The 27,738-nt window shown below is 46.1% G+C and overlaps 1 protein-coding gene across 11 annotated transcripts in view; it reads right to left on the bottom strand.

Moving 5' to 3' along the window:
- Positions 1-27,738, bottom strand: part of AGAP1 (ArfGAP with GTPase domain, ankyrin repeat and PH domain 1) — a 335,199-nt gene that overhangs the window by 83,295 nt on the left and 224,166 nt on the right. For 5 of the 11 annotated variants that reach the window (XM_058028440.1, XM_058028438.1, XM_058028441.1 and 2 more), the window contains 2 exons: positions 24,351-24,512; positions 6,382-6,543 (listed from right to left, as the gene is read on the bottom strand). The exons of 2 other annotated variants lie outside the window; for them this stretch is intronic. In XM_058028440.1, the coding sequence (XP_057884423.1) occupies positions 6,382-6,543; positions 24,351-24,512 (324 nt within the window). The remainder of the gene's footprint in view (positions 1-6,381; positions 6,544-24,350; positions 24,513-27,738) is intronic. 4 more of the 11 variants (XM_058028445.1, XM_058028443.1, XM_058028444.1 and 1 more) reach the window with 2 other exon arrangements.

Here is a 27,738-nt window from a genome sequence, read left to right on the forward strand (position 1 = left end):
CCCACTAAACCTTTGCCACAGAAAACAAATGAATATATTTTAATTTCCTGCTTAACCAGGGCTCATTTTCAACACACAGTGACACAAAATGTTTTAAAAAACAAGGGTTTTTTAAATAGCTTCACCAGTTTACCCCAGGAAAATAAAAAAAAAAGGGTTTTCAGTAAAGTGGGGTTCATCCTTCAGCTAAAAGCCAGAAAGTGTAAACCTGGAGTTGGGTCTGGACTGCACAGAGCAGCAAAGCACCAGGAAAAGCAATTACTGCACAAGGGCCAGAGAACAAATACCTTTGTGCTAACAAAACAGTTCTGAGAAGAAACATAAAAGGTCCTTCTTTGTCCTTCAAAACCTCTTTAGAACCAAATGATGAAGAGGAACATGGCTTTCAGAGAGTTTGGAAAGTCTCCCTGCAGTTGGAGCTCACCCTTGCTGCTCCCCAGGCGCCGTTTCCCAGCTCCAGCTGCGTGTGCAGAGCAGAGCTGGGGGGTTTGCCCCAGGATGCTGAGACAGGAGATGCTGAATTCTCTTCCCTGGCACAGGTGCCCAGAGCAGCTGTGGCTGCCCCTGGATCCCTGGCAGTGCCCAAGGCCAGGCTGGATGGGGCCTGGAGCAGCGGAAGGTGTCCCTGCCCGTGTCCCATCCCAGGGATGGCACTGGATGGGCTCTGAGGTCCCTTCCACCCCAGCCCAGTCCATGATCCTTTGGTTTTCCCAAGGGAAGGAGTGGATGTACCCATCCCACTGGGATGTGGTGGTGCTGGCGCTACAGCCCACACTGGCTGGATCTCCTGTTAATGAAAAACTTAAATGTACATTTGATAAGGAGGTTAACACTGGGATGGTCCCAGTGCTGAAAGGCAGCCTGGGGCCTTCCTAAAATCCCAGAGATGGATGGAGGGGAGGCAGGCTCAAGCTGGCACAGCCATCAAGCTTTTAAACCAACAAGAGTAAGAAAAATAAACACTGGGAAAGATCTTTCTGTGAAGAGCATTTCCAAGAAAGCTTTTTAATTTTTCTGCTTGTTTTCCAGCTGAAAAGCCTTCCTATTATCCCTGGCTGTTCCAGGAAGTGCAGCAGCACAAGGGGACCCAAACAGATGTGGCTCTGAGCAGCCATTCCTCTTTGAAACACAGCTCTGTCTAATCCTGCTCTGAGCAACTTCAGGCAGCATGGTGGGGAAAAAACTGCTGCTTGCTGGCACCTTGCCTAATGTAAGCATTCCTGCTGCTACCCTCAAAAACACCAAGGGATTTTTTTGTCAGTGACAAGTTCAGCCCAGAGAACTGAAAAACTTCTCCCTGGGAAAAAAAAAAATTCACAAGAATCTGATTTTCTGAGATAGGAATGGAATTTTAATTCTCCTCCAAGCGCAGCGCAGGTGCTGCAGCATTTGTGTTGCTGTGAGCATTGTCTCAGAAAAGCTGCAGGAAGATAAACCAAGTGAGATGAAAGAACCCATCCCAGAAAGAGAGGGCTGTGCATGTGCAGATAGTGTGGAGAGAGAAGAATCAGCATGACCTTTATGGAAGGGCATAAAAGGGATGAGCATCAGGCCCTGGAATTGGTGAACCAGCCTGAGCTCAGTGTCCATCATCGTGATATCTGAATACTTGGGCAGAGGTCAATGATCAAAGCAGGCACGTTCAAGGAGGGGAAAAAAGCCCTGCAAAGTGCAGCAAAAATGCTCCAGTTTGCTGAAGACCAGATTTAAACCTCATTGAACACCTCAGCTTTGGTGCAGATGAAAATGAAGGAACTCAGAATTCCTGTTTGAAAGCTGACACTTGAAACGTGCCTGGAGCCAAAGGAAGGCAACACAAAATCTAGAATTACCCACACCATTTAACTCTGATCCATTGTACCTGCCTGGGAACAGCAACTGCAGGAGGATCCTCCTCCTCCTCCTCTGCACAAGGAGCCCAGGATTTCCAGGAGGAAGGAAGGAAAGAAGATCATGGTTCTCCCACAATTACCACCACAGGCTTCTGGAGCCAATTTGCAGCATCTCAAACACTTTGATCAAAGTGTTGGAATCTCCCAGAACACCTTTGATGGCCTAGTTTGGATTTGTGGTCTTCAAAAGTGCAGTAATCCTCTGAGGGTGCAAATCTACGTTATGGTGGGGGAAGAAAAATCCCCAAGGGAATATTTTAGGTCACTGGACAGATTTGTAGCCAAGCAGTGGAGAACAAGGAAACAACTGGAAATGAAAACTGCTTTGAAATGCAAGATGTGGAAACCATAGAATCATGGGATATCCAGAGTTGCAAAGCACCCACAAGGATCACTGATCCAACTGCTGGCCCTGCACAGACACCCTGGGAGTGGTAGCCAAACCTCCTGGAGCTCTGGCAGCCTTGGGGCTGTGCCCAGTCCCTGCACCCTCTGGGGGAAGAACCCTTCCCCGAGATCCAGCCTAAACTCCTCTGACATTCAACTGCTTGGAGAAAGCACCCAGAACAGCCTGAACCTGGCTGGACTCCAGGATCCTCGAGGCCCTTTCTAACCTCAACCACTCGCTGGCTCTGCCTTGCACCAACACAACTCCCAGAAAACCCAAAGGCTGCCAGGATTTGGGCAGAGCAGCCCCCCCAGCCTTTCTGAGTCTTGCTAGGACGTCCTTAGTGGCAATCTCCAGCCACTATCACTCTCAGTGAGATGCCCTTCTCCTAAAAGGACAGGAGCTGGAGCACGCCTCATTGCTTCTCCTTCAGCTCGCGCTGACGGACGAGGCTGTCTGTCCTCGCTGTCAGCCATCCCCTCCCAGCCCCGCCAAGGATCCCAGGATTCAAGGACCAGCCAGATTAGCTGTCTGCTGAAGGATGCCCAGAGCCCTGGCATGCCCAGAGAGAACTCCTCACTCTGCTCTTGTGGCCAAAGTGCTGCTTTTCAGCAGCAGGGCTGTGAAAGAGATGGTGTGAAATGAAAGAATTTAACAGCCACTGAGGCCCTCGTGTGTGGCATCCACATCCTCTGGAAAATCCCTTCGCTCAGGATTGTTCTCCTGGGAAGCTGAGGAGCCTCAGAGAAAAGGAAAACAATTCTTCTCTCATTTGCTTCTCCTGTGCTGTGCTCCTGTGGAATGTGTTTGGGGATTGTTCACCCACAGGTGATTGTTCCTTTGGGTTCTGCTGTGAGTTGTTTTGGCTCTTTGGCCAGTCAGGGCCAAGCTGTGTCAGACTCTGGAAGGAGTCAGGAGTTTTCATTATTATCTTTTAGCATTCAGTATCCTTTCTGTATTCTTTAGTATAGTATAGCATTCTTTAATATAATGTAGTATTATAAAGTAATAAATGAGCCTTCTGAGAACATGGAGTCCGATTCATCATTCCTGCCTGGGGCCAGTCCCTTATGGGACCCCTTCCTGGATGTGCCAGTCCCTTAAATACCTGATTGCATTTTGTAACACACTTGCATGTTCAGCTCCACAGGAAGGTGGTGTGGTGGCTGTAACTGTAGAGTTTGCAATGTGCTCTTGACTTTAGTCTCATTTTTGAGTTGTTTTGGCTCTTTGGCCAATCAGGGCCAAGCTGTGTCGGACTCTGGAAAGAGCCATGAGTTTTCATTATTATCATCTTTTTAGCATTCAGTATCCTTTCTGTATTCTTTAGTATAGTGCAGTATTCTTTACTATAATATAGTCTAATAAAGTAATAATTAGACTTCTAATAAGATGGAGTCATCATTCCTGCCCTCATTGGTGGACCTGCATTTTATGATACTCCCGAGACACAACTGGCAAGTCCCAAACAGAGCAGAACACTCTTCTCTCCACACAGAAGAGTGAACCTTCTGCCTCAGAAGACATGTGAGAAGAGGCAGGTGACAGGAAGCTGATGGGCTCATGCAGAGGCACAAACACTGTAAAAGGAGGGGTTGGATTGTTGGAGAGTGTCCAGAGGACAGGATGGAGCTGGGAAGGGTCTGGAGCCCCAGGAGGGGCTGAGGGAGCTGGGCAGGGGCTCAGCCTGGAGCAAAGGAGGCTCAGGGGGCCCTTGTGGCTCTGCACAGCTCCTGACAGGAGGGGACAGCCGGGGTGGACAGGGACAGGAGCAGAGGGAACGGCCTCAGGCTGGGCCAGGGCAGGCTCAGGGTGGAAACTGGGGAATATTTCTTCACAGAAAGGGCTGTCCAGCCTTGGCACAGCTGCCCAGGGCAGCAGGGGAGTCCCCATCCCAGGAGGGATTTAGAAGATGTGAGGATGTGGCACCTGGGGACAGGGATGAGTGGTGGCCGTGGCAGTGCTGGGGAATGGGTGGACGGGAGGATCTCGGAGAGCTTTTCCACCCTAAAGGATTTCACCCTTTGAGCTCCCTGGGTGTTACTGAGCTGCTGCTTGCCAGCAACCTCCTGCCTTTCTGGAAGCACGCTGACCCCATTTCCATGAGAGGGGACAGTTTTGTTCAGCTATTGCAAGAGAATTTCAGGTCTGTGATGCTGGAAGCGGAGGAGGAGAGGAAGAGGAGCCAGAGGAGGATGAAGGATGGACTCTGCAATCAGAACAGGGACATCAGGGACAAGAGAGCCATGTGCAAACTGCTCCCTCTGGGTGTGTGCCTGCAGCCCAGGACCACACAGGCTCCAGTGCCTTGTGAAAACAATCTCCCCAGGAGAAAGAAAACATACACCTATTAACTGCTCAGAAAGAGATTTTTCAAAGGCTCTCGGTATCCAGCTGGTCTTGATTCATTTTGACTTCAACAAAATATTCTTGGGCCAATGGTGAAAGCTCTGAAAAATCCCCTCTGTAATTTGCCATTGAGGTTTGAAAATAAGTGGTGTAAAAGGGTTTCTTTAAAAGAAAAATAAAAAGAAAAGGACAAATTAAAAATGAAAGGTTGAACTAAAATTTGGCTTCGGGCCATAAACTAGGGGGAAACTAACAGCAAAGATAGTTAAATGACTGGAAAGAGAACACAACAGGAGCTGTTATGAAAAAAAGCTGATGGCTTTTTAAAAAAGGATTTGTATAGATAGCTGGGGAAATAAATTCCGGATGTGATAGAAGTGCAATTGAGAAATTAAATAAATGGAAAATAAGGATGACTAAGTAGTAGTTAACATGCCCCTTCTCAGTTGTATACTATTATCACATCTATTTTTAATGTCTCTTCAGCTGTCTGCAATTGTCATCCTTTCTTCAGAACTTGTTCCAACATTCTTTGATACTGAATTAGCTGTTTTTTACTCTCCCATGCTTACAACCACATCTTTTTCTTACTCAACACTCCCCTTTTCCCACAATGTTATTCCATTGTCTCCCTTTTTCATCTCTCCTTATGTGTTGACTCCCCAGTTTCTGAGCCCTCCAACCACCCTTGTTCATCTTTCTTTTTCTGGAGCTCTTTTTGGTTGAATCCTAGCATGTTTCTTTTCTTCTTTTCTAAAGCTGCAAGCATGTTTTATATCATACCTGGCTCCTGTACACATTGTTACCCCTTCAGAAGGGCACTGAACAGCTACAGCAGTGTGGAAATAGTAAGCTAAACTAAGGGAGAAAAAGAAGTTCTTTTTGGCTTTTGCTTTCTGGCTCGTAAAAAAAAGAACCCAAACATTTAAACTCTCCCCTTTTCCCTTTTATCCTCAAATAACACAAGCTTTTCCACAAGCAGCTGAATATTCAAACAATGAGAGGCATCAGAAGTGTTGGCCATTCTAGAGCTCAGGATGTGCCTGAGGAGATGTGATAACACAAGATTTAATAATACTGAAAAAAACACACAAGTTCTGACGTGATCTGTGGGCTGGGGAGTGAACCTGAATTTTTCCTCCTTGTGAACCTTCCAAGTGTGCCTCTTCCTTACCTCAACACCTAATGATGCTCCATATTAACTTGGGGACTCTGATTTATTTTAAAAAAAGGGTGCTAAACACATTGCAGACAGCTGAATTCACCAGTGTGATGCCTCAGCTGCTTCAGCTCCATCCTCACAAGCTCACACTTTAATTTCTCACAATTCCCTTTCCCCCGTGCATTCAGAGCCGAGGCTGGTGTTTGTCACCTTGGTTTTTAAAGATTTGCTAAGTCTTCTCATGTTTACATTTCTCCTCCATAAAAGAATGCAAAACAATGAGTTATTTACAGAAGGTGTAAATAACTTATTGTTTTGTATTCTTTTATGGAGGAGGAGAAATTTGATGGACTGTTGGTTTGTCCAGTGTCATTGGAGAGGTGGCACTGCCACCCTCCAATCCACTGCCACTTTCGGAAATCGATAAATCTTGGGGTCAGAAATAAAAAAAAATTCCCTTTTCACTTTGGAAGAGCTGTGTGTGTGTGTGGTGTTGTTTCGTGCCCTCCAGTGACGGGTGCTGAGCTAACACCACTCCTTGGAATGGCCCAGTTTCCAGGATTCAGCCTGGGGCTGGGACGGGGACCTACCCTCAGCCGTGCCCGAGATGCCGTCAGCTTTGAAGTTGCTTGTGCTTTTCTTCCGGCGGTGCTTCTTTCTGTTGGCGTGGGGGGAAGGAGGGGGGTCCAGCTTGGGGCTGGTGGTGCTGGAGATGCTGGGGCTGGAGCACACTGAATCTCCCAGGCCCGTGTCTGCAGCAGAAAAGACCAAAATGCTGTGAGATTGGAAGGAGGTGATGGTTACAGTCCAAGCTTACAACCCCTGGCTGTGGGCAGATACGTTCTTGAGCTGCTTCAGGAGATTCTCCAAACAATGTCCATTGTTTTTTCCAAAAAACTGATTCAAGTCCTCTTAGATTAACAGGACTCAGCAGCAATTTTAGGGGCAGGCCAGCTGGAATGCACAAAAACAATGGGAAAGCACTTTATTGCTTCCCATTCTTCCAAAGACCCTCCCTAGCCTCAAATTAATTTGTGTAACACTTGGACATTTTAATGCATAAACAGAGATATCCCTGGATCCTCTGGATGTTCTGTGCTGTCATTAATATCAGACACCCACTGAAAAGCTGGTGATGGCAGTAAAGGTGGGAAATAAGGTAAGTAATGTGCACCTGGTAAAGGTAATAACTGTGTGATAAATTCCTACCTGCTCCACACTTCCTACCTGCTCCCAAGGAAAATAAATAATCCCACCTTACTCTGTTCATTTTCCTGCTTTATTAACTCCAGCAATTTTAAGAACTTGGGTCCTTCCACATAGTAAATATTCAAGTAACCTTAATCCAGGATTTCCCCCCAAGGTTGGTAATGTGATTTTTGTTTAATTACTGGCTTGGTTTGGATTTTAATTATAAAATTCCACATAAAACCTACACTTAAAGGAAAGTGCTTGCTATTATGGAAAGTGAAGCCATTTCCAGAACCTTGCTTAAATACCATATTGCACCTTAGTGCAGTATCAGGACTGCATTTATGTGCCATATCCTTAAAATTTCCCAGATATATTCAGCAAATACATTCCCATGATTGCCTTTTGGGGTTAAATACTTGGTGATTGGTTTCAGAACAGCAGACACAGGGAAAAAGAATAAAAATCCTTATTATAAAGCTTAAGTGTAATAACAGGAGTGCATTTAACTTAATATGTCAGAAAAATATCAAGCCAAAGATTATTAAAAAAATAGCTGTTGATTCTTTTTGCATAGTTAAATTCCCACAGAACTGCCTCTTTGACAAAAGCCAACTTATTTTGCTTTCTTTTTCCTCCTAATAAAGTTTATTTACTAATTACCCCCTAAGCACAGTTGTGCTCTAAGTTATTAGTGGGGGATAAATTATGTAGCTAATTGCCTGGCAAGAGAGACCAAATCAAACATTAATCTTTATATTAAGGATTTCTGTTCTTTTCCCTACATCCACTAGCTTGAAACCAGTTCCCAAGAATTTAACCCCAAAAGGGACTCATGGGGATGTATTTACCCTGTATCAGTGTAGGAGATTTTAAGGATTTGACCCACAACTGGTGCAAGTGGCAGAGTCTGCTGTCTCTTCAGGAGAGGAGGGAGGTGAAAGTCAGGTGAAAATCCTGGTGGGAATTCAAGGGGACAGAGATCCCTTTGGATCCATGGCACAGGAGAAGGTGCAGAAGAGGGTGCCAGAAACACAAAGGCGTGAGCACAGCTGCACTGGGGTTTCTGCCAGCCCCAAGCAGTGACCTCCAGCTTGACTCTGGAGGTTTTCAATGCTGAGACTTCAAAAGAAGGAGAAAAACCCCCAGGCTGTCCAGAGAAACTGTGGCTGCTCCATCCCTGGGAGTGCCCAAAGCCCAGCTGGAAGGGGCTCGGAACAACCTGGGCTAGTGGATGGTGTCCCTCTCTGAAGTGTTACAACCAGGTGATGCTTAATGTTCTTTCCAACCCAAACCTTTCTGGGATTATATGATTCAAAATGCTTCACTTGCCCCCCACCTCATTCCCAGCTTTCACTTTGAAACAATCAAACCCATCCGAGTTCATCCCCTCCTGCACCCGCACGCACCTGCTGGAAAAACCCCCACAATCCTGAGGCAGCAGCACAGAATACACCCTGTTAAAACCCATCAGGCTGCATCCACACACTGGTGGCAGCTCTGTCTAATTTCCAGGCCGTAAATCCCCCCAACAAAACCTACTGGAGAGCTCTGAAAAATGAGGGACATACGGGGCTGACGCCCGGCGTCGCGGAGCTGAAGAATTAACCTCCCGTGGTAAATCCTCGTCACCCCCAGTCCCTTCCAGGTAATCACCTGCTGTCCTTGGGTCAAACTGCTCTCAAGTGGGAGCCTGGAGCTCTCCCTCCCCCTCAAGCAGCAAGGGAGGTTGGTCCCTCGTGAAGGGAGCCGAGCTGGTCGTGCCCCGGATCCCCGGATTCTGAGCCCACCCATTGAGGATGGGAGTTATTTAACACTGCCCTGCTTTAAAATATGAGCAATCAAAAGGCACCGGGCTTCCACGCTGTGCTCTCCCATTTCCCACTCCTTCTCGTGCCTGACAAGGTATTCTTCAAATTGAAAAGAGGGCTCCTGAAAGCTCGGGCTTGGGGAAACTGTAAATGAGTTCAGGCTTCAGCCCGCTGAATGCAATTTCATCCTCCTGACTGAATACAAATAATGCATTTTATTTGGTATCAATTACCACGCCTGAGAACAGACGACCACTGCCGGCACTATTAAATATATATTTAAAAATAAAAAAAAAGAGGGGGGGGGGAAAAAAAAGGCAAGGATAAAGGCATGGCAAATTAAAAAAGCAAGCGCCTCATTACTCCCCATCTCAAGCAGCTTTGACAGAGGCACTGGAAGCCATAAGCTGCGTTCCACTGGGCTGGGATGGGCTGTTTTGCAGCCATCCCGCACGCTCAATGTCAGCCATTAGTTCTTCCCAATCGGGCATCAATGTTCAACACACACCCGAAAAAATATATAATACTGGTAATAATAATAACAATCTGCAGCCTCTCCGAGCTTCAATACTTGAAGTATGAGTCAAAGCAGCAGTTTCACTTTTCACTCGGGAAGCTGACAAGCATGACTAGAGGGGGAATAAAATAACATTCAGTTCGCATAAATATCAAGCGGGCTGCTTGAGACTGATGGGCCAGGAATGTATTCTTAGCCATCATTCTGGCAGACAGGCCCAAGGACACTCATAACTTATTTTACAATCATTTAGTTTCAGCTCAAGTGGAAAACGTGACAACTTATCTCTGCTGACAAGATGCCATATCGAACCTTACAATTAACTCTCCCCCGATTATCTGCCCAGCCCATCATTAGCTCTGTGCCTCTTGATGGACTGCAGGGGCACAGCTTCCCTTGATGATGGTCATCATTTGCAGGGTGCACAGCTCCATGACACCACAGCGAGGACAAAACTCTCCCCTTGCCACGGAGCTGGGCTTGTCCTGGCCGGCACAGCCTCGTTTCTTGTGACTGCTTTGAAGTGATGAGCAGCAAAGCGCTGCAGCAAAATGCCTTCTCCCCCCAAACGGAGCATCCTCGTGTTTCAGCCCACGCCTGCTACTGCTGCAACCTCCAGGAGGGAGCCAGAGATGCCCACGCTGTGTCCCAGCTGCCAGGAGCCTTCCTCGTGCCCTCCATCCCTCCCCAGTGCCAGGATTAACTCCTTCAGCTGGAAGGGAGAGCTGACACAGACACATCATGGAACTGTTTGGCTTGGAAGGGACCTTAAAACTTCAACTCTTGCCATGGGACACCTTCCCCTGTCCTGGGCTGCTCCAAGCCCTGCCCAGCCTGGCCTTGGACATTTCCAGGTTCATAAGTATGTGCAGCATCTCACTCCATGCCCAAAAGCAACAAGTGACCCTTGGTGACCAAACACCTCTCGAGTTATGCAGAGATGGGACATAAAAACCCCACCCCTCTGCCCTTCACATGGGGATTTTTCTCTACAGGTGCAGGACACGTGGATTAAGACAGAGACTGCTCTGCTTGTGCAAGTCCAGCCCTCATTTGTGAGAATTTACCAAACAAAACAAAAAAGCCAATGCAGCTTTTACTCCACAAGGCAAGCTCCATGTCTGCCACTCTCCAAGATCCATTTTGCAATTATGGTCATGAGAGAAATTCTTTTCAAGTATGACAAACTGTGGTAGAAGAAAGGAGGGGTGGAACACAAGAAACACTTTGTCTACAACTACAACCCAGAGTCAAGAGACGGAACATTAAATGAAAACCAATCCTCAGAAGAGTCTCAAGAGCTGTGCTGTTGTACTGGGCTTTATTTGCTGTTTGAAACAATTTCATATCCTCTCCCAGTGTTACAAATATTTTGTAAAAGGTAACAATTCCCACTTCCTATCTTTTCTATTATTTTGCTCTTTGGGAGCTGCATGTGCTCGACAAATGGATCTCAAGAACAACTCCATTTGTGCCCCCTAAGGACTTTGTGATTCTCCTCCTGGATTTGAAAAAGGTGGAAAATTAACAGAATCATCATTGAATCACAGGACTGGAAGTGACCCAACAGACCATCCCATCCCACCCCTGTCCTGGGCAGGGACACCTTCCACTGTCCCAGTTGCTCCAAGCCCTGTCCATCCTGGCCTTGGGCACTGCCAGGGATCCAGGGGCAGCCACAGCTGCTCTGGGCAATGCCAGGGCCTGCCCACCCTGCCAGGGAACAATTCCTAATCCCCAATCTCCCATCCATCCCTGCCTCTGGCACTGGGAGCCATTCCCTGTGTCCTGTCCCTCCATCCCCTGTCCCCAGTCCCTCTGCAGCTCTCCTGGAGCCCCTTTAGGCTCTGCGAGGGGCTCTGAGCTCTCCCTGGAGCCTTCTCTTCTCCAGATGAACACTCCCAATTCTGAGCTGTCTGAAACTCAATCCAAACCCAGACTGTGCTTCCTGGTGCCCTAGAACAGAAAAACAACTTCCTTGCATCCCGAATTCCCAAGCCCCCTCACCAAACCCGTCCGAGATGCGACTCCTTCAGCACCTGCAGCAGAGGTGCAGGAGCTGCCAGCACAGGAACCAAGGAGGCCAAGGAAATGAGGGCCAGTCAGCCAGGATGAGCACCCCAGGCCAGGGTAAAGGGGCTGGGGGTGGGAAAAGCAGGAGAAGAGGCAAGGTGTGAGGGACGGGAATAGCACAGCACAAAGGCTGGGAGCTTCGGCGTTGGCCCACGGCTGCTATTCTCTGTGTCACACACACAACCCTCTCTCCTGTGTAACCATCTGCAGAGGAACCAAGCATATTCTGACCCCTTCTATCCCCGTACCTTTTGATTTATTTCATATTTTTGTCAAATCACCTATTTACAAAAACTTGAAACAAACTCAACAGGTGACGCTATTCTCCGCAGACCAAAGTCGAGCTTGATCTGGTTTACATTTTTCTTGCATCTTCTTGTTAAAATTTTCCAACAGGCTTTCAAAGTGAAATTAGACTTTTTTGTCAAGCCCAGCTCCCCAACACGGCCTTATTCTCAAGTGGCTGGAGATTGATTAATTTGGGTTTTTGATTTGCCCAAGTGACAAGAAGTCAGACGTTACAAAAGCGGGAGCGGTGAATGGGATCAATTAAAGAGCAGAAGCAGCAACACAATTAATAGCACCGGGTTCAGGAGCAGAGAGAAAGGGCTGATGACGAAAACAACAGCAACAGCTCTGCCTGCAGCAGGAATCTTTGCTGAGACCCAAGGAAGGCTGAATCCAAAGAGGGTGTTTCAGAACTTTCACTGTGCCATTAGTGCTGAAATGAAATAAGGCAAAGATGTCGGTAGCTGGTGGACTGAATAATAAAAAAATAGCTGGACACTTTCATCTTCCACACATGTGTTTTAAATAAAGGTGAGAAAAGCAATCCTTTTATTTAAACAGAGACTATAACTATCTGTAGTTTGTATTTCAGACCCATTTCCCTGAGCTGAGATTTTTCTGGCTGTGAAATCCTCTGCTCTCCAGCTTCCCTTTACAGCTATTACCATAAATGTTCTATCAAGTTCTTTATCTTCCTCCTCTGCCTCAGACCGAAGTGAAGGGATGCAGCAATCTCACAGTGCAGATGTACAGGACTGACATTAAAATCCTGTCAGAACTGCAGCTTGGCACAAGTCCCTGGATGTAATAAACACTTGGGAGTGGGGGAGAAGGGGTGGGCATGAGACTGCAGCATCCAGGATGAAAAAGAAAAGGCAAATATTTGTCAGGTACAGAGAGCTCACACCTTTGGAGGAATTAGGTGCATCTGGTCATTGCTGAGCCGAGCCCAGCTCAGGCACTCAAGCTATGGAGGGCTTAAATTAACCTGCTGCACTGAAGGAAATTCAAGGAGGCTCTGGATGGACATCAAGGAGCCTTGGGAGCCTTCCCTTTCCACGGCATCTCCCATTTTTGCAGCCTTGTGCCCAGAGCTTGCAAATCTCAAAGCTGTCCTGTCATCCTCAGGCAGCCCCACTGAACCACTCCTTTCCTCTAAGAGCAACCTCAATTGAACAAGGAAAACAAAAGTTCCTTCCAGGCAGCAGGAGAGGGCTCTGCCTGCTTTTGGAGGCTCTGGCTCTTGCACCTCCAGACCCCAAGGCATGAGCAACCCTTCTGCTCTGTGACAAGGGAGGGACATAATCCACAGCCTTGGGAGAGACAATCAGCCTCAGGATGCTCAGGCACAGATACTGGAAAGCTTCAGTAATTTTGGAAAGACCCTCATTACCATCTCCCTTATCTAAAGGGAAGACACATCACCTCCAGCTCATTCCCTAGCAATGCACAATGTTGGGCCATCATAAAGGAAGCACGAGAGCAGAAAATGCAACAATAGAGCTTAAAAAAACCCCACAAAAGTACATTTTCCCTCCTAAGGAGCAACACATTAGAGCGCTGGCAAAACAGCATCCTGCTCCCTGGAACTTGAAGGATGGCTAGGAAGAAAAGAAGCTCCCTTTCAAAGGCAGCTCCTCGTTTCCAGGAGGAATTCACCAGCTCCCACAAGGAGAGCACACAGCTGTTCCTACACAATTCTCTCCTGTGCTGCCAGGATGGTGACAAGCAAAGCAAAGACTGTGTTTTAGAGGACCTGCAACCTGAGAACGTGAACTGGGGATGAGATCCTAATCTTCCTCCACACATCTTGCCTGCAGCAGGTTTGGGTCAGGGGCAGGATGATACAAACTGCTCCTGAGCGAGCAGGGATTGTTAATTTATCTCATCCCCCATTACACAGACACATCCCTGCTCTGGATGCCCTGTGGAAAGATCAAGCCTGACAAGTTGTTTGAACACATAAGGACAACAAAGCAGGAAAGAGAAGCCAGCCTGGGATGCTGCAGGATGCCACCACACCCTAGGCAAAGTAACTTGGTGGCTCCTGCTGAACAGACCTGCAGCTGAGATGTACAGGGAGCATCCCTAATTCTTGTGGCAGGAGGTTTTCACTGGGCAGCAGCAGCGCTGTGAGCCCTGTGTGGTGTCACCCTGAATTGCTGCCAAGGCTGTGGGTGTCACTGCTTCCCCCGGCCATCAGCTGGGATGTGGAACAGAGAGGGAAAACAGCACAGAGGGCACAAATTCTGGGGATTCACTGCAGGTACCTTGCTCATTTCAGGGAATTTGCTCCCTCCCCACGAGGGAGAAAGGAGATGGGTGGTGCTTTTGAAGACACACCTCAGGGCAGAAGCTCCTGGTTCAATTCCAGGTCATGTCTTGGTCTGTCTGGGCCAGTCTGGATGGGGCTTGGAGCAGCCTGGTCCTAGTGGGAAGTTGTTCAGGAGGGTCTTTAGGGCCCTAACAACCCAAACCGTTTTGTTATGTGATTCAATTATTCACATTTCTGTGATTCTATTATTCATGCTGTAACTGGTTTCTCTCTCCCCTTTCTGAAGCCAGGTAGATGATCAGGCACCTCAGGAACAGCTGCCAGCTGCAGCACCCTGGATGTGGCAAATCCACCAGGACCATCCCCAGGAATGGTGATGGGGAACAAAAAGACTCTTGGAGCACACTAAAATAACACATTTTGGGTGAACAAGCTCCATCATGGTCAGATACATACAAATTCTATTTTAGATCAAAATGAGATGCATTTAAATTCACCTTAATTACACAGAGGGGGGCAGAGCTCCACCCTGATCTAACCATCAGCGCTGTCTTCTCGTTGCATAAAAAAAAAAATCCTCATTTAACAACATTTTGCTTTGAAATAGAGCCTGCAGGTCAGCAGGCACTTGGAAAATAATGAATCCATGGCTTACTGAATCACTTCCTACTAAAATATTTACCTTGTGTTTCAAGATAGGCAAAGTAAGACAGAGAGGAAGAACTGACTCTCTTCAAAGGATGCTCAGAGCCAGAAAGATGTCTCGTCTCTACTCCTGTACTTTAACCTTCCGTCTGTATAACCTGTGGATAACTTCAAGCTTCAAACCCACTCTGTGGTAATTGAGAAGAGGTTAGGAAACTCTCCACTGTCAGTCCACGAGACTTCAGTGACAAGCCCTAATATCAGTGTTTTGGAAGGGAAAAAAAAAATCAAGGGACTTTCACTATTAACATTTTCCAATTAAAGCTGAATAATTGCTGTATAGCAAATTGGCTGTTAATTGCATCATGCTAGGCAGGAAAAAGCTAAGGCTTTCCTGGTAATGTATGCCATGAGCAGCACTGTCAGAAAGGAAGAGACATAATGGCAGCAACACCAAACCTGCTCTTAATCAAAGGCAAAATCAAACATTTTCCTATCGCAGACACCCAGTGCTGAAAAGCAAAGCTCTTAAAACACAAAGCTCTGTCTTTCAGAGGTGTCAGGTGGCCTAACTACCACCCACAAACTTTTTTTTTTTAATTTCCAATTTTAATCAAGGCCATTTTCTACCTCTGGGACAAACAAGTGGGGGCCCTTCCTCAGAGGAGCCCCCGGTGCACTGGATACTGCTCACAGCCCAGCTGCATGAAGGGATGAGATCAACTGTGACAAATGAAGGGCCAGGGCACTTGAAAGGGAGGGGAAGCTCTCCCACCTGCAGGAAGGCAAGCTCTGAGCTCCAGCTGGCCCCCAACAATCCCCAGGTTGTGGCCAGGGCCCTGCACAGAGGCTTCTTTCACTCCCCGAGCCGCAAGCGCTCTGAGGTGGCTTTGAAGTGTTGGGTTCCATGGGTAAGGAATACACAACATCCCTAAAAAACCCAAGCTTTGAAGTGTTGGGTTCCATGGGTAAGGAATACACAACATCCCTAAAAAACCCAAGCTTTGAAGTGTTGGGTTCCATGGGTAAGGAATGCACAACATCCCTCAAAACCCACTGCTCCGATGTGGGCTGGGCAGAAACCCAGCCTGGCAGCAGCCACGCTTGAGGAGGCAACTGCTCTGCTCTTAATTGGAACAGAAACTTCATTAAGGCCCAACAAGGGATGAAAGCACTGAGTGTGTTTCTTGCACACTCTTCCTCCAGACCCCTCAAAACAAAGCACTGCACTCCTGGCTGCACACTGAACAAGAATGTAACATTAAACATTAAACAAGGATGGGACTCTTAGAAGCATCTGCTGGAACTTGTGAAATGTGGATGTGCAAAGAAGAAATCCTGAAATCAGGAATTGCTCCCATGGGACGTGAACATTTTGCTTTCTCAGCTTCGTGTTTAAACCTTTACAGCACTTAAAATAAATTTAGAATTTACATTATTAAATAAACTGAGCTTATTTACACTAAGATAAAAAGATTAAGGGAAAATAAAAGCTTGCTGATTTGGGAAGCTTATTTATTTCCCTCCTATAGTCTTCCTTATAAAGTCCTTAAATACAGAATTCAGTGGGCTTATGAAATTTGTTAAGGCACACTACTTGAATCAAAGAGTTTATAAAATGTTACATTCTGCTCTTGCAGTATTATGTCTTTCCTCTATGTTTACTTCAGAGTGTGTCTCTCGATTTATAATGTTCTCTGCAAACGTGATTTCATTTTCCAAGTCCACAACCTCCTGCAGGATATTGTGTGAATCCAGCTCATGTATTTAATTCCCTGCAATTACTGCAAACATTTCAGATTAAAGCAGCCTTAAACTGCAAACATGCAAAATAAAAACCTTTAAAACTTACACTCTTCTAAATACAAATGAGATTACAGGACAGCCTCCCTGATGAAGAATTCCCTTGTCCAGAGCTGTGGTCATCTCCAATATTATACCTTAAATTAAAATGTAATTTTTATGTATGATTCAAATTTTTATGTAATGATTCAAAACATTGGTTCTAATACAAAACCAGAGAAGAGAATGCATTTTGCAGACTTTAAGGGCTGTGTCTGTCAAATGTCTGAGCTACACAGATCCATGGTGGGTATCCAGCTGCCTTCCTGGAGAAGCCCTGACTTTGGGAAGTGTTTCTTGGACAGGAGCTTGAAGAGCTGATGAAGACAACATTCACTCTCCTCACTATTCTGTCAGGTTAAAGCCTAACCCCCAGGAATAAAAGTAAAGTGCTCTGGCTTGACGGCTTTTCCCTCTTTTTTTCTCCTGAGTGGGGATAACAGAGAAGGTGTGACAACAGGCAGAAAAAGCACTGATCTACTGAACATTGCCAGATAATCAAACCAGATTAATCAACATCAGTAACCAGGAACAAATCACCTTTCCCCCCTGTTATAAAGAACATGCTACTTGCATTTTTACCTCAGTGTAAATCCAAAGTCTGTATTTAAACATCCATGAGTAAATGCTGGGAAAACCCAGAGCTTTATAGCTCAGTCAAGAAGTTAATTTAGTCCCATGAACAATTTACTGACAGACATTTGGCACCCCAGGCTGTGAGCAACATTAAGATCAGCATCAGGTTGCCAATGCCAAATTACCTGAGGATGCAAACTCATGTGTCTTGGAATCAAGAGCAGGATGTAATTGCTGAATGCAACAACTCTTTGTGTTTTAATCAGGGGTAGAGCAGAAAGAAGAAGATCTTCAACAAGAAAAACAGATGGAGAATTGCAAAAAGGATTTAAGCAGCAGCACCGGATAAACAGAGGAGCAGCTGAAACTCAGCCAAGCTGTGCAGAAATGCCCAAAGTCCTCCCTAAACCAACACCATGGCAGAGTTCAAACCTCAGAGGGCTCTTGGTGCCACCAGAGACACAAAGTGAAGAGCTGCTTTCACACCTTTCATTCTTTGATGTCACCTCCATGCTGGACACCAGGCCCAGATGGCACCAGCTCACCTCCAGTTTGGTGTCACCGAGCTGCCACCATGGCCTGGGTGGGCAGGAGAGAGGCACAGCCCCACAGCATGATTATGGTGGAAAAGCCCTCTGAGAGAGGCACAGCCCCACAGCATGATTATGGTGGAAAAGCCCTCTGAGAGAGGCACAGCCCCACAGCATGTTTAGGCTGGAAAAGCCCTCTGAGACCCTTGGGTCCAGCCCCTGACCCAGCACAGGTTCCTAAGTGCCACAGAGTTTTCAGCACTTCCAGGGATGGTGGCCCCAAGGTTCCCGCTGAGCTGAGATTCCCCACGGCTGCAGAACAGGAGGGGTGAGCACTGGGTGCTGCTGCTTCCAGAGGATAACACATTCCCAAAACCTCAGGCAGGCAGCACCAGCTGGGTTAAGGCTCCAAACTCCTTTCCAGAGCATTTATCTATCAGCACTGCCCTCCAGGCATTGCCTTATTTGGGGAACCACAGGTTGCAAAACCCCATCGTCCCCTGCCTGAATTAAAACCAGTTTGAAACCTCAAGTCCTGCAGGATCAGCAAATCCAAAAAATTACCAGTTTCCTCTGCTACACAGAGTTTTTTTCATATTTCTGGCTGACTGGGCTATTTCAGGTGAGAGCTTGTCAAGAATGCCAGGTAAATTTAAATACTGGAAGTTTCTCAGCACACAACCTCATGCTGAAAGGGGATGGCTTTGCAGAGATTGTTAGAAAATAGTGCTTTATAAGCCAAGTTTCCTCAAGGTATGCTGAGAAAACAAAGGAAATAATAAGGTGCTACTAGCAGAGTTTGCCCTGCTCAACTGCAATAGTTTCCCTCTGGAAATATTTTGCCAAAAGCAATTTGTGGATCACAAAAAGGTACGAAAAAGAGAAGAATGTTCCCTTTCCTGTCTTGTGTAAAATAATGTAAACTATGTGTACATATTATGCATGGTGAATTTTATTATATTAAGTAGTAAGAACTACAGAAAATCCCAGAGTAGCTCTAAAGCAGCTAGAAAAAAAAAAAAAAAAAAAAGGAGAGAATAAATCTGTATTTGCTTTTCAGTCACAATTTCCATATTTTAAAAGGAGGAAAAAGCTCTTCTGACCCAAACCATCTGCATACACCGACCAAAACCAATTCCAAAATTCTACAAATCTATTTGAAATTGTATAATTGATCCTGGTCAAGGGCTTGCCTATGGAATTCCAAGAGCTCTAAATGGTATTTTCTGATGTCAGGTTGAACCATTTCCTCTCCCAAGGCAGAGCAGAAGGCTCCATCATTTAATCATTCCCAGCACTTAGGATCAGACAAGGAAGGCAAGTTGCAAGGTCTGCATTAATATCAACACTCCAGCGACCTCTCACACCCCATGGCACAGTGAGAACTCAATTTTACATTAATAAACCCTAAGACCAAACTGTGAGGAACTCAGAAGACACCAGGTATTACAACTGCCATAAATTACAGCCCAGCTCAAATGGCCCGTACAAGCAATTGTACAGTGATAAAGCCTAAGTGGATGATATTTAAACAGATATTTGATTTACTGCAGAATTTTACATCATGCTGGAATTCAAATGACAATTTACAAGTGCAGGGAGCAGAAATCCCTGTCCCATGCAGAGTGCTGTTTGCAGGGCTCTGTCAGGAGAGCTGGATGCTGAATCCTTGCCTCTGATGGTCTCAGGGCACGGAAGCCAAATGATAAAGCAGGATACTGAAAAAGAGAATGAACCAAGCTGCTGCTTCATCCCCAGGTGGGAAATGACATCCCTTGGTCTTCTCAGAGTGATGGCTCACAAATCTCACTTCTGCAAGGCACCACAAAAACTTCTGCTGGCAAATGGGGGGTCTGTCTGTCTGTCTGTCTGTCTGTCTGGTTCCTCAGAGATGCACAAACTGTGAAGACTGGAGAGCAGACAGACCCAGCTCTTTAGGGACATCAGCACCACTAAAATCATGGAATTAGAAAAGCCTTCCGAGACCACAGAGTCCAACCTGTCACTGTCCCCAACCCAGAGCTCTGAGTGCCACATCCAGGAGACCCTTGGACACCTCCAGGGATGGGGATCCAAATCTCCCTGGGCAGCTCCAATCCCTGAGCACCCTTTCCATGGGGAAATTCCTGCTGATGTCCAACCTGAGCTTCCCTTGGTTCAGCCTGAAGCTGCTCCCTCTCCCCCTGTCCCTGTTCCCTGGGCAGTTCCCTCCTGGCAGGAAGATTTCCTCACTGGCACAGGGTGCCCAGGGAAAGGGTGGAACACTTCCATCATCCTGGAAGTGTTCAAAGAATGTTTGGATTTGGCACTTAGGGACAGGGATTAGTGGTGGGCTTGGCAGTGCTGGGTTAAGGGTTGGACTTGATGATATTTGAGGGTTTTTCCAAGTAAAAATCACAATTTTCCAAGTTGTGATTTTATGCAAATAACAGCTGGACTTACAGAGGAGGAATTGTGGGATGAACAATCCAGAGCAGAACTTTAACACCCAAATGGGTCAAAAATATCTCCCCTGAGACCAGAAACCCTCCTGTGCCCCAGCAATGAGCAACTGCAGATAATTCTGGGTGATAAAAGAAAAAAAAAAAAAAACCAACAAAACATCAAGGAGGAGATTTATCAGAGGAAAAAACATTGCAGGCTTCCAGTGGGATCCAGGAAAACCTCTGGGCCAATAGCTGGAGCAGCAGTAATTGTTCCAAATCTATCAATAAAGCTGAGCTGCTCCTTCATTGACTGCAAACACCAATTTCTTTCATGGGGGATTATAAGTTGATGTTCATGGTCTCTCTACCACCATTAGGGTGATAAACAGTTGAAACTACATCAGGATCTGACACACAGATCAATTCTGGCTCCATAAAGAATCCACACAAGAGGTTCCTGGACAGGGATTTACTGCCCCCAGTTTTTATTCTCTCTTGCTGCTAAAATTACTTCTGTCAAGCACTTACAAGAGCACGGAGGAGAAGGGGGAAGGAAAAAAAAATAAAAAAGAGGAAAAAAGGCAAAAAGAATTAATTTTTCATGTGCTGCTGGAACAGCCTTTTGAAATTTGGGGAGTTTTTCAGGCAAATATGTTCCTGCATTGGAAATGATGCTGAACAGCAGGTGGGAGTGAGCTAAATAGTGAGCCAGCAGCACGAGCTGCTCACTATCCAGCACGCAGCAATTTGAAACACCAAACTAAGCTGTCGAGATTTTCTCCCAGGGCAGGCACAGGCTTCATGTTACCAGCACCAAATTATATTAGACATTTAATTTTAAACCTCAGGTACTTAAATGTAAAACCTTACAACAGTAATAGTCATAAAGCAGTGGGGCATTCCATTTCAGAGAATGGATTTTTCTATTTTTCCCCTTTAATTTAACCAGCACCTCCTGTTTTGTGGCTCTGCCCACTACAAAGTAATTTATCTAATTAGGAGATGTTCACAGCTGCTTGAAAGACAGAAGCCCCAGGAAACCAAAGGTCTGGTTTGGAAGACTTTGAAAAGTTCTCTGGAGCCACACAAAGTATTAATTTAATGTGAAAAAAAGGTGCAGAGAAAAATTGAATCCCAATATGTTATTTTGTCTACAATAAAACCACGTGACAATAAGCAGGCATATTCTCCAGTACATTGGCATTTGAATTCCAAAAGATGCTTAGCTTCTTGCCATACCTGCTGCTTTCACAGTATTAGCTTTTTATGACTAAAATTCAAAAATCTTTTAATGGAGAAAAAAACCCCAGAAATTAAAAAGGGTTTTTCATGCGTCAACTTGCCAACATAAAGGCCACATCTCTGAGCTTACCCAAAGATGATACACTCAGAGCAATCAATTATTCTTGAGGTTTTGTAGGAGTTTTAGTGCAATGCTTCTGAGTCTGCTGCCTAAAACTCGTTTTTAATCCAGTTTTCCCTCCATATTTATAAAAAAACAACCCCTCAAAAAATACTTTAAATATTAGAACCTCTGCAAGAAATTATTTGAGGTAGGCTTCTTCACAAGCACCCAGCAGTCACCTGCAATTTCAAAATAAGTATTTCATAGGTAATTCTGGCTGTCATCTCTTCTGAGCCAGAAGTAATCCCACATGAATGTCAAGCCAGGAACAGGTACTGCACATATGGGAGAGTGCAGGGCTGCAGTGGGAGAACAGGTTCCCTTCACCAGGAACTGCAAACCAGCTCAGGATCAGCAGCAGGAGCAAAAGGCAAGTCCAGCAACCCCAGCATTCTGAAGTCAAGGGGATGGGGAAGGCAGGAATTCAGGGGATATTTCTCATTTTTATTATTCTATTTCCACTCCAGGGTAGGTGTTCACTGAATTTTGGAGGGTTTTCTCCCCTGCAGCCTCACTTGGGACATGTGGCACGGGGGTGGCACCTGCTCACCTGCCTGCAGGTGTGTCAGGGGGCACAGCACTGCAGCCTACAGCCCCTGCTTTCCCCCTACAGCCAGCACCCAACATTCCTCATCTTGCCTTAGAAAAGCCACAGGATAAAAGGCACAAAAAGCCCAAACTTTGGTCTAACCTTCCAGAAGGGAGGTGGATTAAAATGAGCAAGCAGTTCAGGAAAAGGAGGCAGAAAATGTATGATTTAAAGATGGAAACCAGCTCAGCATCCACGCAGGACAATGCTGCCTCCCCTAAAAGCTTCACCAGGAGTGGGTGAGCTGGGGGGACACAGAGCAGAACAGGGCTGGAGCATTTGTTTCCCTGTGCTGCCTCACAACACCCCTGCCTTCCTGCAAGGCTCACTCAGGAAACTCTGAGGCAACATCTGGAGCATTTTAATGCAAATTCTCCTGAAGGTGCTGTCCCCCATGTTTGCAGCTCCAGGAAAAGGTCTGTGCTGTGCTAAGTGTGAATTTGATAGTTAACGTCACTCTGAAACACGGTGGTCATGGTTTTAAACCCTCTGCTCTCCTAAGGTGGCACTAAAAACCTGCCCAGAGATGCTCTCAGGGCTATACTCAGGTTCAGACCTTTCACAGACACAGAGATATATGTGGGACATGTGAAATAGTTCCCATATTCCCCTAACTGCTCCCATTTTAGGGGCAGCCATCAGAAACTGTATTCCTCCCTTTTCTCCTGACCTGTTCACCCTGGTCTGGCAGCAAACATCACATCTACCCTTTAAAAACAATTATTGCTACAACCTAATAATGCCAAAACACCACCAGGAATAGTGCCTACTCCTTTTCATGCTGTTCAATGCTCCACAGAGGAAACACTAAGAGTGTGGAGCAGGAGCACAGCAGAGAAAGGACACACTGAGGAGAGGATCTGGAGGGTCATTTACTGCTAATATCCATCACACAGGGCAAGGAATCTTCAAGCAAACAACACACATTAATTATGTGGCTGCTCCATCCCTGGCAGTGTCCAGGGCCAGGCTGGATGGGGCTTGGAGCAGCCTGGGATGGTGGAAGGTGTCCCTGCCCATGGCAGGAGAAGATGGGCTTGAAGGTCCCTTCCAACCCAGACCATCCTGGGATCCTATGATTATGTACTTGAAATTAAAATTAAGCATTATTGCAACTACATTATTGCACCTTAATGCTGAAAAAAGTACAGCAGAATTCTCTCAGGCTGCTCCAAGTCCCATCCAGCCTGGCCTTGGACACTCCCAGGGCAGCCACAGCTTCTCTGGGCAACCTCTGCAGGGCCTCACCATCCTCTCAGGGAAGGATTGCTCCCTAATATCCAAGCTAAACCTCCTCTCTTTCAGTTCAAAGCCATTCCCCCTTGCCCTGTCACACAAAAATGTTTAAGTTAATCCATTCCCATTCTTTCTAATTCCAATTTTTCCCTCATCACCCAACACCACAACAGGGTAGGCACCATTTAATTTCCTTTTTTTTCCCTTCTGAAAAAAACCAAGAGCACCAAAGTCCCCCTTCACCGCCACAAAGCTGCAGGTTCCTTACCACTGCTAATGCCACCATCCTCTCAGGGAAGGATTGCTCCCTAATATCCAAGCTAAACCTCCTCTCTTTCACTTTAAAGACACTCCTCCTTGCCCTGTCACACAAAAAAGTCAATGTTTAAGTTAATCCATTCCCTTTTTCTAATTCCAATTTTCCCCTCAGACTCTGCCAGTTCAGCACCCAACAACACCCCAACATGGTGGGCACCATTTCACTCCCCTTTTTTTCCTTTTTGGACAAACCCAAGAGCACCAGAGTCCCCCTTCACCCCAAGGCATGTGAACCCCCAGAGCTGCAGGTTTCTTACCACTGCTAATGTCACCATCCTCTCAGGGAAGGATTGCTCCCTAATATCCGAGCTAAACCTCCTCTCTTTCTGTTTAAAGCCATTCCCCTTGCCCACATAAAGAAGTCAATGTTTAAAGTTAATCCATTCCCTTTTTTCTAATTCCAATTTTTCTCTCTGCAAGTTCAGCACCCAACACCACAACGCGCTGGGTGCCATTTCATTCCCCTTTTTTTCCGTTTTGGAAAAAACCAAGAGCACCAAAGTCCCCCTTCATCCCCCCAAAGCTCCAGGTTCTTTACCATTGCTAGTGCCACCATCCTCTCAGGAAAGGATTGCTCCCTAATATCCAAGCTAAACCTCCTCTCTTTCCGTTTAAATCCATTCCCCCTTGCTCAGTCACATTAAAAATTCAAAGTTAATCCATTCCCTTTTTCTAATTCCAATTTTCCCCTCAGACTCTGCCAGTTCAGCACCCAACAACACAACACGGGGGGCGCCATTTTGTTTCCCTTTCTTTTCCCTTTTGGAAAAAACCAAGAGCACCAGAGTCCCCTTTCACCCCAAGGCACGTGAACCCCCAGAGCTGCAGGTTTCTTACCACTGCTAATGCCAGAGTTGGCAATGACTGTGGCCTCACTCCACTGATCTGCACTGGAGACCGAGTAGGAGCGCTGGTGCAAACCGTCCGGGCGGCTGTTGAAGGACACCAGACTGATCCCACTGGCCATCTGAGACACAGATGTGCTAGTAGTCACGTTCCCTAGGCACAAAGGGAAAACAAATCGTGTCAATAGAGAGCACAGGAGGGATTTTGTGTCAGGATGGATGGGGGGTGCTTAATGAGCAGAAAGAAGGGGTAACTTCACCCACACAATGACCCTCCCTGAAGCGCCGGAGCTGACGGTCCTGAGACCAGCTCCAACCCAGCTAAGAAGACCAAAAAAGCCAAGTTTTTCATGGTATCACCTCATTCTGTTCATTCACCTTCTGGGAAACATGGCCTTCCACCACTCTGCTACCAGGCACACTCTCTGGAGCTTCTCTGCTTGTTAGACTGGGCACAGAAAATCAATTTTATTGTATTTGCTGGGAATGCCCCAATGAAGGCAGGAATGATGAATCTGACTCCATATTCTCAGAAGGCTCATTTATTACTTTATAATACTATATTATATTAAAGAATGCTATACTGTACTAAAGAATACAGAAAGGATACTGAATGCTAAAAGATAATAATGAAAGCTTGTGACTCTTTCCAGAGTCCCAACACAGCTTGGCCCTGATTGGCCAAAGAGCCAAAACAACTCACAGCAGAACCCAATGGAACAATCACCTGTGGGTGAACAATCTCCAAACACATTCCACATGAGCACAGCACAGGAGAAGCAAATGAGAGAAGAATTGTTTTCCTTTTCTCTGAGGCTCCTCAGCTTCCCAGGAGAAAAATCCTGGGCAAAGGGATTTTTTCAGAGAATGTGAATGCTGCATCAGTTTATTCCTAAAAGCCACTGTTTATACAACTGAGCCAACTCCAAGAGTTTAAAACAATCCAGCTCTAAATAATACCTGACACAGGTATGGCCCCCAAGAACACACTGATGGGGAGCAAAGGACTGCCAGCAGTGAGAGACCAAGAGGGAAAAAAATAAATTCTTGGACATTTAATCTTAAAACAACATTGTGACACAAAGCAGAACTCTGGACTGACTGCAAGTATCACTCCTGGGGATGGTCCCTGGAATGTGACACAAAAGGGGACACACAAAGAACAGCCTTTACCCAGCAAACACTTCTGTACTTTCACAATCACTGAGGCCTAGGACATTAAAATGCTGGGAGCTGTGTTCAAGGGGGAGTGACAGGGACGGGTTTCTCACCATAAAACAGGACAAGTGGGATCTGCTTGAATACATTTTAGAGCAGAAACAATTAAAACATTTCCAGAAACTCAGGTTTCTGGTAGTCTTACTCACAACTTGCTATGGGCCAAAACCTGCACCACGGTTTGGGTTCTGAGCACATTTTACTCCATCCCTAGCCACAGGCCTTGCACATCATAAAGCCACAAAGAATTTACAGTTTCATTCCTTGTGACAGGCTCTCTAAAGGTGCCCCACAGGTCCTCTCTGGATTGAAGAACACTCTTAAAAAACACATGCGAAGGGAAGGGAACAGACACAGTGTTATAACGCACCCTCACACTTTGCATTTCCATTGCACCTTCTACTGATGAGTTCAGAAAAATTAATGAATTAATTTTCAATGCTCCTGTGAGGTTGTTAATTATCTGCTATCATTTCCCCCATTTTTCAGAGGTTAAATGACCCAGGGCCACAAAGGAAGATTGTGGCAGACTTGAAAATAAAACCCAGATCTCCTGACTCCCAGTTCTATCATTATGTCTTTTCCCAGAGCAGCCTTTGGGAAGACAGCAGAGCTTAGTGAACTACTTTGTGTTTATTAGAGTTGGCATAATTGTCCCTTTCTCTCCTCCCCTTTCCCAAGACAAAATCTCCTCTTTAGTCCTTAGCACAGATCCATCACAGTATCTGTGTCTTCAATGTACTTATTCAGCCCTCCAGAACTTCTGCCTGGCAATCCCTGCTTTGAAATGAAATATAGACAGGAAAACTCCTTTGTTTCATTATGCAAAGTCTAAGGTGGGTTTTGGAACCTTGTTGGGACATCCCAAGGCATGAGACTACAGAACAGAGGACTAAAATGCAATTCAGTATTTTAAAACCACAACAGGAAATGAAAACATGAGCTGACCAAAGCTGCATTTTGGCTGCCTTAAAAGAAATCTCTCCTTCCAAATCAGCTTCTGTGATGCTCGCTGTGAAATCCCCTTTTCCTCTGCATTTCACAATCCAGAAAGATGATGAATATTAATAAATTGTTTTGATGATCCACCAAAATAAAGGGAATGGCTGATGTGAGTGAGTGACAAGAGTTTGAGAGTGGGTTCTACCAGCTCAAGATTTAGGCCAGCACAGACACAACACAAGCAGTGATATTTTTGTGCTGGCATCTCCTACCTAGTCCACAAGCTTCTGAACACAAGGGTCCCATCACCTTCTGACCATGATGCAAAACCAACACCTTGAGAAGAGACCGTCAAGGTTTCTGTGCCATCATGTCAGCACCAAAAGCTCTCCTGTCCCCTCAATGCCACCTGAGGCAGCTCCAGCCCCACACTGAGACATGAACCTGTTCAGAAGTGACTTGTTCTGGCAAACAAAGCAGAATTTTTCTTCCACTGCACCTCTCTCAAAGGTTGCTAGTACAAAACAAATGTATTTGTGTGACACTTGAGTGAACTCTGATGAACCCAGCCCAGCTCCCTCTTTCCTACCGCCACAGCCTGGTATCCTTTATCCTGCAACTTTTATGATAATATTTATTCAGGATTAAATCCCACTTTGCCCAGGTGCTGCAAGGTGTGTATTTTCATGGCATATCAGATCACCAAGCCAGCATCCCTGAGTAGACATCAGAAGTGCCAGGCTACAGAAAATAGTGTGCCATTCCTTTCCTGTTCCCCTCCTTGATATGCTCAGCTCTAGCACAAATTTGTTACTTAGAAGCTCATTTAAAAATCATTTTTTTCCCAATCCAGCTCTGATTTTCCCACTTCTCAGTCCCTCTGCATGAACCCCACACCAGGCACTAAAGCTGCCACCCCAGAACAAGGACTGCTGCTCTGGCCAGAGCTTCTCCAACAGAGTCCCACAGCTCTTCCCGTTTACCATGGGCAAACCCCAAACCAGACCTGGCAAAACTCCTTTAATTTTACTCAGGGATAAATCCTTGACAGAATTAAGACCAGCTCAGCCTTTCAGCAGCCAAGCAGGAGACAGTGAAGAAGAGGAGGCCAGCAGCATCAGTGGAAATGCTGCAGATGTCCCTACCCAGGGCAGGGCGTTGGACCAGATGAGGTTTAAGGCTCCTTCCAGCCCAGACCATTCTGTGGTTCCCTGATCCAT

The sequence above is a fragment of the Melospiza georgiana genome, chromosome 7 (genome assembly GCF_028018845.1).
Source record: "Melospiza georgiana isolate bMelGeo1 chromosome 7, bMelGeo1.pri, whole genome shotgun sequence".
NCBI classification, from domain to species: Eukaryota; Metazoa; Chordata; class Aves; order Passeriformes; family Passerellidae; genus Melospiza; species Melospiza georgiana.